At 48.9% G+C, this 13,573-nt stretch overlaps 1 protein-coding gene across 2 annotated transcripts in view; it reads left to right on the top strand.

The window, feature by feature from the left end:
- Positions 1-12,451, top strand: part of LOC139233743 (uncharacterized) — a 35,937-nt gene extending 23,486 nt beyond the window's left edge. For both annotated transcript variants that reach the window (XM_070864217.1, XM_070864216.1), the window contains exons 2-5: positions 6,184-6,585; positions 9,464-9,943; positions 10,106-10,222; positions 11,792-12,451. In XM_070864217.1, the coding sequence (XP_070720318.1) occupies positions 6,184-6,585; positions 9,464-9,943; positions 10,106-10,222; positions 11,792-11,823 (1,031 nt within the window). In that variant the 3' untranslated portion in view covers positions 11,824-12,451. The remainder of the gene's footprint in view (positions 1-6,183; positions 6,586-9,463; positions 9,944-10,105; positions 10,223-11,791) is intronic.
- The last annotated feature ends 1,122 nt before the right edge of the window (positions 12,452-13,573 follow it).

Here is a 13,573-nt window from a genome sequence, read left to right on the forward strand (position 1 = left end):
GATTCTGCCTGATCGAATTTTGCTTTTCCAAATGTCCTGCTACTGCTTCTTTAAGAATGGACTCCAACATCTTCCCAACCACAGATGTTAGGCTAACTGGTCTAAAATTTCCTGCTTTTTGTCTGATTCCTTTTTTAAATAGGAGCGTTACATTTGCAGTTTTCCAATCTGCTGGGACCTCCCCAGAATCTAGGGAATTTTGGTAAATTACAACCAATGCATCCACAATCCTTGCCGCTACTTCTCTTAAAACCCGAGGATGCAAGTCATCATGTCCAGTGGATTTATCTGCCTTTGGTCCCATTGGGCCCAAGTTTTGAGCCGCGTCTAGAACAGCACAGTCCCGACCTGGACGCCCGTTTTTCGCGCCACAACATGCGCCTAAAAAAAACTTCCAAATTTTCCGGCTCTCTGCAGGTCGTTTGCAGCTCGGCGCAGCACAGCAGGAGCTGTAGGGGGCGGAGCCGAGTCCCTGCGCTGAAAACAGTGCCGGGACCTCTGCACATGCGCGCTACAGTGGGCGCGCATGTGCAGTAGCTCCAGGCGCCCGAAACTGTGTGGGAGGGGCCCGAAGCACGCAGCCCCTAGCCCTGGCCCAATGGCCTCACTGGGGCTGCGTGAATAAGGCCACTCCCACGGCCAGCTCCTGCTTCCTCCCGACCCGACTCGACTCCCGCTTCCCGCCCCCGCCTCCGGACCGGACCCGACCCCGACACCGACACCAACACCGACCCGACTCCCGCTTCCCACCCCCCCCACCCCGCCGCCCCCGGACCGGACTGGACCCGACCCCCCGGACCGGACCGGACCCGACCCCCCGGACTGGACCCGACCCGACTCCCGCTTCCATCCCCCCCGACCCGAACTGAACCGACCTCCCTCCCACCACCCCCCCGACCCGACCCACGCTCCCCACGACCCGACCCACGATCGCGACCCGACCCAACGCCACCTACCTGTAAATCTGATGCTGGTGACGGGCCATGCCCAAAGTCTTGGGCCCGGCCGGGCCCGGCCCCTTCAGCCTCCCTCCCCCTTCTCCTTTCCCCCCCCGCCATCTCCTTCCCCCCCACCATCTCCTTTCCCCCCCACCATCTCCTTTCACCCCCATCTCCTTCCCCCCACCATCTCCTTTCCCCCCATCTCCTTTCCCCCTATCTCCTTCCCCCCACCATCTCCTTTCCCCCTCCCCCTTCTCCTCCTCCCCCCCTTCTCCCCCTCCTCCTTCTCCCCCCCTCCCCCTTCCCCCTTCTCCCCCCCTCCCCCTTCTCCCCCTTCTGCACTCGATGAACTGTTCCTCAAGGCTACCCTGACCAATTTGATTTGTCCAATCAACATGGAGGTTAAAATCACCCATGATTACTGCTATTCCCTTTTTACAAGCCCCCACAATTTCCTGATTTATGCTCCGACCAACAGAGTTGCTGCTGTTAGGGGCCTATAGACTACGCCCACCAGTGACTTTTTCCCCTTATTATTCCTTATCTCCACCCAAACTGTTTCAACATCCTGATCATTTGAGCCAATATCGTTTCTCACTATTGCAGTGATTCCATCCTTTATCAACACCTCCTTTTCCTTTCTGTCTGTCCCTCCGGATTGTCATTTACCTCTGAATATTTAATTCCCAGTCCTGGTTACCTTGCAACCAGGTCTCTGTAATGGCTATCAGATCATACCCATTTGTCTCAATTTGTGCCTTCAACTCATCTATTTTGTTATAAATGCAACATGCATTTAGACAAAGTGCATTTAAATTTGTTTTTTTTTACCCTTTTTTCCTGCTTGTTTCCTCTCTCCTTCAAACTTACTTTTTTTATCTTTGCTTTCTAATTTCAGCTTTTCTTCCCTCCCTACTGAATCTATTCCCATCTCCCTGCCAAGCTAGTTTAAACCCTCCCCAACAGCATTAGCAAACCACCCCGCCAGGATATTGGTCCCGGCGCTGTTGAGGTGCAACCCATACAGATTCCACCTCCCCCAAAAGCGGTCCTAATGCCTCAGAAAACTAAAGCCCTCCCACCTGCACCATCTCTCCAGCTACGTATTCATCTGCTCTATCCTTCTAGTTCTGTACTCACTAGCTCATGGCACTGGGAGTAATCCGGAGATTACTACCTTTGAGGTCCTGCTTTTTAATCTCTCGCCTAGCTCCCTAAACTCTGCATGCAGGACCTCATCCCTCTTCCTACCAATGTCATTGGTACCAATGTGGATCACGACCTCTGGCTGTTCACCCTCTCCCCCCAGAATGCCCTCCAGCCACTCTGTGACATCCTTGACCCTGGCCCCAGGGAGGCAAAACCATCCTGGAGTCATGTCTGCGGCTGCAGAAACTCCTGTCTGCTCCCCTGACTATCGAATCCCCTACCACTATAGCTCTTCCATTCTTCTTCCTCTCCCCCCGCTGTGCAGCTGAGCCACCCGTGTTGCCATGGACTTGGCTCTGGCTGCACTCCCCAGAGCCACCATCGCCCTCACCGGTACTCAGAACAGGGTACCAGTTGGAGAGCGAGATGGACTCAGGAGACTCCTCCACTACCTGCCTAGACATCCTCTTCTGTCCAGGGGTCACCCACTCCCTATCTGCCTACACGCTCTTAAGCTGTGGGGTGACCGCCTCTAGAAATGTGCTATCCACGTAGCTCTCAGTCTCGCGGATGCACCGCAGTGACTCCAGCTGCTGCTCAAGCTCCAAAACACGGAGCTCAAGTTGGTGCAGCTCAGCTGGAGACACCTCGTGCACACGTGGTCATCCAGGCTGCGCAAAGCATCCAGGATTTCCCACATGCCACAGGATGTGCAATCCACGGGACTAAGCTGCCCTGCCATGCCTCGAGTTACATTCGCAACGATCGAGTAGAAGTAAACTCTAAACCTTAGCAAAACACAGCCAGCCGCTACTCAGCAAACAGCTGATTTAGTTCATTGGTTCTCCTTAGATAATAAAGATCACATATATTTAATTGTAGTTCCTAACTTATAACAGTGCCCAAGGTTTCTTAAAGAAAAGAAAGAAAAGAAAAAGAAAAAATACTCACCAATCCACCAGCCAATCACTTACCTGCTTGGCTGTGACGTCACACTTTGATTTTAATTGTTTTTTCTTTGTTCTTTTACCCTGCTGCAGCTGGCTGCTCCCGATCTGCCGCTGCTCCAAACTGCCCACCCTTTGTACTTCCTCGGCATATATTGCTACATTCCAATGATCCTCTGCAAATACTTAGATATGTCAAAGGGCTTCTGCAAATATTGATACAGCCCAATGACACTCTTGAAATATTGATACTTTCAAGGAACCTCTGCAAATAATGATACATTCCATTGACTTTCTGCAAAAATTGATACATTCCAAAGGCTTTCTGCAAAAATTGATGCATTCCAATAACCCTCTGCAAATATTGATAAATTCCAAGGGACCCCCTGAAAATATTGATACATTCCAAGGGACCCTCTGCAAATATTGATACATTCCAAGGGACCCTCTGCAAATATTGATACATTCCAAGGGAGCCTCTGCAAATATTGATACATTCCAATGACCCTCTGCAATTATTGATACTTTCAAGGAAACTCTACAAATATTGATACATTCCAAGATACTGCAAATATTGATACATTCCAAGGGACTCTGTGCAAATATTGATACGTTCCAAGATGCTGTAATTATTGATACACTTCTGGGATACTCCTGTCATAACTTGGCACAAATGCTTTGTGTAACAAGGTGGGGAGCACAAGTATGACCACTGACACACCATCAGTGCCCACGCGTTCCAGGTGGCTCAATAATTGTGCAACTATTCACTACTGCGGGCAAAGTGGAGGAATTACCTCAACTCACTTCACATGCCAGCTTCTAAGGAATCACCGGGTGAGGGGGACCTTGTGTGGGGAGTCCCTGCTCATGGTATCCCTCCTCTCCTCGATGATGTTGGTCTTGTACAAAGGGTTATCTGAGGCTCCACCCCTTGGAAGTCAAGTTGGAAACTCCTATCAATCTGATGCACCTAGGGGTTTGCTACATAGGGTTACATAGGATATACAGCACAGAAACAGGCCATTCGGCCCAACCAGTCCATTCCAGTGTTTTTGCTCCACTCGAGCCTCCTCCCGTCTTTCCTCATCTAAAACTATCAGCATAACCTTCTATTCTCTTCTCCCTCATATGCCTGTCTAGCCTCCCCTTAAATTCATCTACATTATTCACTTCAACCACACCCTGCGGTAGCGAGTTCCACATTCTCACCACTCTCTGGGTAAAGGAGTTTCTTCTGAATTCCCGATTGGATTTCTTGGTGACTATCTTATATTGATGGCCTCTAGTTATGCTCTTCCCCACAAGTGGAAACATTGTCTCCGTATCCACTCTATCAAAATCGCTCATCATTTTAAAGACCTCTGTTAGGTCACCCCTCAGCCTTCTTTTTTCAAGATAAAAGAGACCCAACCTTTTCATCCTTTCCTCATAAGTATACCCTCGCATTTCTGGTATCATCCTTATAAATCTTCTCTGAACCCTCTCCAGTGCTTCCATATCCTTTTTATAATACGGCGACCAGAACTGTACGCAGAACAGGTGCAGCGCCTAAGACCCGAAACCCTCGGGACCGAGGCCATTCCGGATTCTGGGTTTTTCTGGACTTTCAATTTGCTTTCTGCCCAGGTTTGAGTATTTCCGGATTTCGGAACATCTGAAAGGAGGGAGGGGGGTGGGGGCGCGGTGGTGGATTCCCACCAAGGAGCTGTTCGGGCCGCCTGGACCTGCTGCCAAGGATGATGTCAGCAGGTAGGCCCCGCCCAGGAGGTTGCTGTCGGGTGGGTGGGCCCCTCCGAGGATGATGTCGTCAGATGAGCCCCGCCCAGGAGGTCATCGTCAGTGGGCCCCGCCCAGGAGGTTGCTGTCGGGTGGGTGGGCCCCTCCGAGGATGATGTCGGCAGGTGGGCCCCGCCCAGGAGGTCATTGTCAGGCAGGTGGGCCCCGCCGAGGAGATCATCATCAGGTGGGCCCCGGCGAGGAGATCATCATCAGGTGGGCCCCAGCGAGGAGATCATCATCAGTGGGCCCCAGCGAGGAGGTCATCATCAGGTGGGCCCCGGCGAGGAGATCATCATCAGTGGGCCCCAGCGAGGAGGTCATCATCGGGTGGGTTGGCGAGGAGACCTCGAGGTAAGGGCAGCGACGTTGAGGTGAGCGGGGCTGGATGAGCTGTAGCGAGGCCCAAGGTTGGGCAGCAATGGGGCCCCGAGGTGGGCAGGGTCATCGAGTCCAAATTTCCGGAACATTTTACGGATTCTGGACAACCCTACCACCAATCGTCCTGGAGTCTGGATTCCGGAACATTCTGGATTCTGGACTCCGGATTCTCAATGCTGCACCTGTACTCTAAGGCCCTGGAATTGGTGGAAGCTAAGTTCTGCCCAAAGGACCGCTGAGATCCTGACGGTACTTTGGCCGGAAGTTTCATGGAAAAATCTTGGAAAGACCGCCCAGCGGCAAAAATGGGACTTACGCCCTGAATCTGGGCGGCAGCGGGAGGTAGTTCCCATTCTCGGCGGCAAATGCAATCCTCAGCTAAGTACGAGGGCGGAACTGATAAAATTAAACATTTTCACAAAATTAAAAAAACACTAGAAATCCTTCAGCGGACCCCATCCACCCGAATCCCTGCAAAAGAAATAAAGAAAAGAACTGCACTTACCTTTTATTGCAGGTCTTCATACTTACCGTTGAGGTTAGACCTGCCTTCACGCGGCGGGCTTGTCCCCTGCTGGAGCGGAGGACCGCCCGGACCAAACTGTCAGCATTTACAATCATTCTCTCTGAAACTGACCCGAACTTCAGGATGTTGTGCATCTAAACGCGGAAATCCTGACGTTGCGGTCAGTCATTCAACACTCTGACACAGGCGACGCTGTGGATCCCCTACCACCGACCCCACCCCGTATTGCCGGCAATCAGTGAAATCAGTGCAGCTTTCCCACGCTAATTTTGCTGTTAAACACTCCATGAAATGTTAAGCCTTGTTAGATTAGGTGTAACTGGGGTTTTGACCAACAGTGTATTGACTGCAAAAAAAAAATCACGATTCCTTAATTTCCTGTGAGAGGCTTTGTTTCACGTTGACTGTTTAATGAGCTTTCCTGTCTCTATCTCTATCCCATTCTTCCCTTTCCCCGCAGGATCCACTTATCTCTTCTTCCGAGGACCAGGAGATGTCACCACTCTGCAATGCAACGTGCCCACCGGTGCTGGGAATAAAGTAACCTTGTGCAGCTCCAGTGATCCCAGGTCAGAAATGGGTGAAATAAAATGTCAGCACCCAAAGAACGAGAAGCCATGTGATGAAAATATCGGTCCTCAAGGGAGAAAAGGACACAGTGAGCCAGAGTGTACAAAATGCAAATTACATGACGACCAAACGGAGTCTCTGACATTCGCTGTGAAGACGATTAACTCGATGGTGTTTACCTTCATGGCTCAGGATTCCACAGAAGGAGGGGCATTGGAGTGTCCGTCCTGGCTCACACTGTCACAGCCGGGATGTGAAAACCACGACTTGTTCTTTGTGATAACCCAGGATGGTAGGTGCACTGGGGCAGTACCGCGGTAGGGATCAGGGAAGGTATTGGGGCAATATCCGGGGAGGTATTGGGTATGTATCGGGAGAGGTATTGCGGGGACACATAATGTAAGGTATAAAAACAGAAAATGCTGGAAATCTCAGCAGGTCAGGCAGCATCTGTGGAGAGGAAGCAGAGTTAACGTTTCGGGTCGATGACCCTTCGTCAGAACTGGAGAGTGTTCAGAAAGAACACATTCTGAACAAGCCCTGAAAGGGAGAGGGGAAGAAAGAACAAAAGGGAAGGTCTGTAATAGGGTGGAAGACAGGAGAGATTAGAGAGACAAAAGGGATGATGGGCCAAATTCAAATGGTAATGCCAGGAGTGAGAAAAACATTAGTCAAGATAGGGTGTGAATGGTGGGATAATGACCAACTGCCATTAGAGACACGGAGAAATGGGGGAGGCAGTGGCGAAGGGAGTCAGAGATTGGCAGAGGTTCTGGTCTGAAATTGTTGAACTCAATATTGAGTCCAGAAGGCTGTAAAGTGGCTAAACGAAAGATGATGCCACATGTATGCTCTCGACCTCTCTCTTCAGCAGCACCGAATCACTCTATCTCTAAGCTGTCCTGGTCCGCAGTTCCATTTCATCCTTCGCCTCATCCGGGGCTTTAGCCAAAACCTTTTTCCTTCCTTTCAGATGTCAAGGATCGTAAACTTCAACAACTCTTGGACACCAATGCCCCCTCCGAAACCTTCTTCCCCCACAATTCCCTCTGATCCCATCCCTTCTTCCAATCTCACCCCCTGCCGTGTTTTCACTATCCCCTCTGACCTTCCGCTCTCTGACCCCGAACAATCAGTCCTCAGCAAAGGACTGAGCTTCATCCCCTTATGCCCCCACCTCAATGAATATCGAGCTCGCACGTTGCTGAGCTATTTTTCCAGTGACTTCGTCTCTGTGCCCACTTCTTCAGCCAGGAGTCTTCCCCCATTCTCTCATTTTCAGAACTCTCGCTCTACCTGGGCCCCTCCCTCTGACCTCTTACCCTCTCTGGACTTCCTCATTGCAAACTGCCAAGGGGACATCGGCCGTCTCAATTTCTCTGCTCCAACCTAACACCCTCTGAACTTGCAAACTCCACTCGCTCAGATCCAACCCCAACCTTGTGAATTAAACCTGCTGACAAGGGCAGCGCTGTTGATGTTTGGCGAACCAACCTCTACCTTGCAGAGGCTGATCGTCAACTCTCTGACACCTCCTCCTACCTCTCCCTGGATCATGACCCCACTACTGAACATCAAGCCATCATTTCCCAGACCATTACTGACCCCATCTCCTCTGGAGATCTTCCCTCCACAGCCACCAACCTCATAGTTCCCCAACCCCACACAGCCCGCTGATTCCCACCGTTACCTGGACTACACATCCTCCCACCCTGCATCCTGTAAGGACTCCATTCCATTCTGCCAGTTTCTCCGTCGCATCTGCTCTGACGACGCCACCTTCGACACTAGTGCCGCTGACATGTCTTCCTTTTTCCTCAACCGAGGATTCCCCTACACTGTGGTTACCATGACCCTTGACCGTGTCCATTCTATTTCCTGCACTTCTGCTCTCACCCCTTCCCCTCCCTCTCAGAACCACGACAGGGTCCTCACCTTTCATCCCACCAGCCTCCACGTTCAACGGATCATCCACCATTTCCGCCACCTCCAGCATGATTCCACCACCTTCCCCCCCCCCTCTCCATTCTGCAGTCACCCCAAGCAGCTGCCCCCACTTCCCACGGCACCTTCCCATGCAAGCGCAGGAGATGCACCACCTGCCCTTTTACCCCCTCCCTCCCCACTATCCAGGGCCTCAAATACTCCTTCCATGTGAAACAGCGATTTATTTGTTCTTCATTCAATTTAGTATGCTGTATTCGTTGCTCACGATGTAGTCTCCTCTACATTGGGGAGACCAAGTGTAGATTGGGTGACCACTTTGTGGAGCACCTCCGTTTAGTCTGCAAGTGTGACCCTGAGCTTCCAGTGGCCTGTCACTTTAATTCTCCACTCCACTCTCACTCTGACCTCTCCGCCCTCGGCCTCTTACACTGTTCCAACGAAGTTCAACTCAAGCTCGAGGAACAGCACCTCATCTTTTGTTTAGGCACTTTACAGCCTTCTGGACTCAACATTGAGTTCAACAATTTCAGAGCATGGCCACTGCCAATCTCCACCCCACCCCCCGACCCAGAGCCTGTTTGTTTCTTTTGTTTCTCCGTGTCTCTAATGGTAGTTGGTCATTATCCCACCACTCACACCCTATCTTGACTAATGTTTTCCTATTTGAAGTTGGACCATCATCCCTTTTGTCTCTAATCTCTCCTGTCTTCCACCCTATCACAGACCTTCCCTTTTGTTCTTTCTTCCCCTCCCCCTTTCAGTGCTGATCAAGAATCTGTTCTTTTCGAACACTCTCCAGTTCTGACGAAGGGTCATCGACCCGAAACGTTATCTCTGCATTCTCTCCACAGATGCTGCCTGACTTGCTGAGATTTCCAGCATTTTCTGTGTTTATTGCAGATTCCAGCATCTGCAGTATTTCGCTTTTGCAAAATGTAAGGTATTAGGGGAGATAGTTTGCAGCTATTGGGGAGATACTGGAGGAGGTTTTAGTGCGGATAGCTGTCATTGGGAAAATGTTAAAGTCTTTATTAAGATGAAATCACTGCATATGCAGATAAAGAGTAAATAGTGAGAAGTAGCTGGCACGGGTTTCAAACTGTCCAGGAGGTAACAGACATGGTACATGGACGTAGTGTACATGGTCTTTAGGAAATTCTTTGATAAAGTACCATACTAGAGATTATTATATTAACAAATATTCTTTTCAATGTTGTTTATAGATTCAGCTGATATATCTCCTATTGAAGAAAACTCTTTGTCGCTGACAGTGTCAGAGGGAGAGAATGTGACTTTACCCTGCCAGTTTCAGAATAGAAAACTACTCGCCTTCACTCTGTTTTGGTTCAGATCTGGAAATGTCAATAAGTGTCTGCACTCTGTTTCCATTGACGCTCAGGGGCCATATTCTAACCCACTCTGTTGTGTGGATAGAGAGTCGTCACAAAGAATCTCTACCCAAAGCTCATACAATCCTTTGGTTAGCCGCCAGTCTCACAACCTTACTATTCACTCAGCGGGCCTGGTGGACACTGGGAGGTATCTCTGTGCTGTACACAGTCAGGATTCAGGGAAACATGTCTGGAAGATTGCAGCAAACATCTCCCTTGTGACAGAGCCCAGTGCAGAAACTTCAGACACTCCCACCTCAACATCTGGAATATCCTCAGTGACCGGAAGCATTACTCCTACAAATATACAAAGTAAGTGATACAATCTAGAACATGATGTGAACTATTTTATATCAATAATTCAATATAAATAATATAAGTAATTCTTTCACACAATGTCCCAGACTCCTCCATCAGATGTACATATATCATGGCATTGCACAGACTGAACTTAATGTGGTTTCCCCTCTGCAGGTCCTTACTCCAGTTGCAGTGACATGCGCATTTGTGTTTTGGTTCTGTACTTGGTTGTGCTAATTTGCATTGATGGAGCACTTTGCATAATCCGAAGGAAATGGCAATCTGCCAAAGGTAAGCAAGAGCTTTAAAATCATTGATCTACATCCAGAAAATTGCATTAAAGTACAGAATTATTACATTGATTTTTTAATTCGTAGTTCTAATCTTATCATATTCATTGTGACCGTAGAGACATAGGAACAGGAGGGAGCCATTCAGCCCCTCAAGCCTGTTCCACTGTTCAATTAGATTATGGCTGATCTGCATTTAGCCACCTTGGTTCCATATGCCTTAATACCCTTCATCATCATAGGCAGTCCCTCGAATCGAGGATGACTTGCATCCACGTCAAAATGTTCACCGGTGTTTTAATGAAGGACCTAAAATTCCAGGTCTGAACTAAATCTTGAAGGGTGGAAGATGCCTGTGCTTGGATTTTTTTAACGTGTGGTGACTGTTGCTCATCAGCCACCACACGGGCTCGACAGAGCTAGGTCTTGGCCCAGTAGCCAGGAATAACCAAGACGGTTGGAGACCAGCTCTGCTGCACAGACCTAGTGCGCACACATATCGCAGTGTGAGCTGGCCCGTGCTGCCCCTGGGCTCTCAACTCTTCTGGGCCCCGAACTCACGCCTCTCCTGGGCCCCGATCACATCCCTCTACAATCTCTCGCTGCTCCTTCGCCCCGACCTCGCTGCTCCTTCGCCCCGACCTCGCCGCTCCTGCTGTTCCTGCCCATGCTCCAATCACCGACCTGGACCTTGATGATGTCCCTTTTCACTGGCATTGCTCTCCTGCTCCAGCACGTGCTGCTCCCTGGAGTAGTATGCAGCCATGCTGCTCCTTCCGCTTCCGCTCCCCGCCTGCTCCAATGACTCTTAACTGATAAACATCCACCAATCTCCATTCTGAAATTTTCAATTAGACCCCCCAGCCTCTACAGATTTTAAGGTTCCATTCCCTTGTTCAGGATTCCCCCACCAGAGGAAATAGTTTCTCTCGACCCACCCTATCAAATCCTTTAATCATCTTAAACACCCCTTAATCTTCTATGTTCAAGGGAATACAAGTCTAGTCTACATAAGAACATAAGAAATAGGAGCAGGATTGGCCATACGGCCCCTCGAGCCTGCTCCGCCATTTAACACCGTCATGGCTGATCCGATCATGCACTCAGGTCCACTTCCCTGCCCGCTCCCCATAATCCCTTAATCCCTTTGCAACCCATCCTCATAATTTAATCCTTTTAGCCCCGGTATTATCCTGATAAATCTGTGCTTCACCCCTTCTAAGGCCACATACTGTAGGGCGCTAATGTGTTCTTGACGGAGGAAGTTGAATGTAAATTATTTCCTATGGGTCCCTTCCAGTCCAGAGGGAAAAGGAGGGATGGAGTGAGGGAGAGAGAGGGAGAGAGTGGGAGAGACAGGCAGACATAGACATAGAGAGAGAGAGAAAAGAGGAGGGAGAACTAAAGGGTGAGAGGGAAAACGGGAGAGTGATGGGAGATGGTGAGGGTGAAAAGTGAAGAGTAGAGAGAGATGGATTCAAATCCAGGTGTCAAAAATAACAAATCCCATTTACATCTGTTCAATATTGTTTGAATCTAATGTTACACGTTTAATTTTATGTATTCTTAGTGATGGAGGCAAAAGTGAAATCCAGGGAATAAAATGGAAGTAGTTGCAATCTTTCAGTATAATCTTCTCAGAAGCTCCTGGAACTTTATCTCATGTAACGTATAAGAATTCACCATTTTTGCTGTATAAATTTGCTGTAAGTTGACCAAACTTAAAAAGTGACCAAATTTAATGACCCAACATGCTTTGGGAGGCCAAGAGTCTGGTTCCTGTGAGAATTTTATAAAATTTTTGAACCAGCAAGGGATTGCAGATAAGGGATTAACCAACCTTGGACAGGAACAAACTGTTGAGCCATCATGAGGAAAACAGGAACATCTGCAGACAATGAATAGCCTTGAGGCCACCGATGTAAAAGATAAGATTTAATTCACTGACTGACCGTTGATCAGAAGAAATGAAGAAAACAACTACTACTATGATTAATATAATTTGGGACACGCACGCAGTGGGCAGGTTACCAAGTTTTGCGGTATACAAAGTACTGCGAAAAGACACTCGCTGCTGCAGTCGACGGCAACCTGGTCAGTTGCTAGTTAAAGTCGTACATCTAGTCATCATCGAACCGACCACTCGTTGGTATTAGTATGAATGTAGTGCTTGCTTATCATTGCTTGATTTTAAATTACGGTAATAAACCTGTGTATGCTGAAGTATAATCAAGGATCTATTATATATTATATGCAATAGTTTTGTGTGAACTTACATGTGATTTTTTGCTGATCTTAAGTAAAAAGAAGTTTTTCACAGATTCATTGGTTTTTGAATTGTTTTGTTTCACGGGTCCGAACTCTGTAAACCATCGGATGGGCCGAGGGGTTATTTCCACATGTCCTACAAACGAAGACAGATGGCTTTCATTATCCACTTGAAGTGAAACCCATCAGACGTGATCTCCTCTCCCAATATCTCGGCAGAGACCACACGGACCATGGGTGGCAGGTGTACAACCGACCCCCTCGAACACAAGTGTGTTTTCACAGATTGTAACATTGAAGCTGCTTGAAGCGCAGGATTGTGTGTGGAGAAATCTTCTCCCAATGTTCCGCAAATGGTATAAAACTGAGGAGATTTATGAGGATGTTGCCTGGACTGGAGAATTTTAGCTATGAGGAAAGATTGGATAGGCTGGGTTTGTTTTTTTTGGAACAGAAGAGGCTGAGGGGAGACCTTATTAAGGAGCCTAAATAGAGTGGATAGGACGGACCTATTTCCCTTAGCAGAGGCATCAACAACCAGGGGCATAGATTTAAAGTAATTGGAAACAGGTTTAGAGGGGATTTGAGGGGAATTGTTTTCCCAGAGGGTGGTGGTGGTCTGGAACTCACTGCCTGAAAGCGTGGTAGAGGCAGAAACCCTCAGCACATTTAAAAAGTACTTGTATGTGCACTTAAAGAGCCATAACCTACAGGGCTACGGACCAAGAGCTGGAAAGTGGGATTAGGCTGCAGAGCTCGGCGGCTGGCACGGATACGATGGGCCGAATGGCCTCCTCCGTGCGGTAAATTTTTACGATTCTATGTAAACTGCTGTTTGTTCTGAGTTTTTGTGGCGACCGACATAGAACATGGAGACAGACTCAATGTGAGTTTCCACTCTCACCGACACCGGACGGGAGCGATGGGAACCCACGGTTGAAGAATGTAGCGGCTACACATTCGGCGTGAAATTGGTCCTCGCCAGTTTCGACTTTGATGGAAATGAAATTCGGGCTCGGTGTGAAACGTGCGCTCGATTCGCGATGAGCTTCACACTGCTGGCGAAGAGCAACTTCACCCCCTT

This window comes from Pristiophorus japonicus, chromosome 21, assembly GCF_044704955.1.
Source record: "Pristiophorus japonicus isolate sPriJap1 chromosome 21, sPriJap1.hap1, whole genome shotgun sequence".
Classification (NCBI taxonomy): domain Eukaryota; kingdom Metazoa; phylum Chordata; class Chondrichthyes; family Pristiophoridae; genus Pristiophorus; species Pristiophorus japonicus.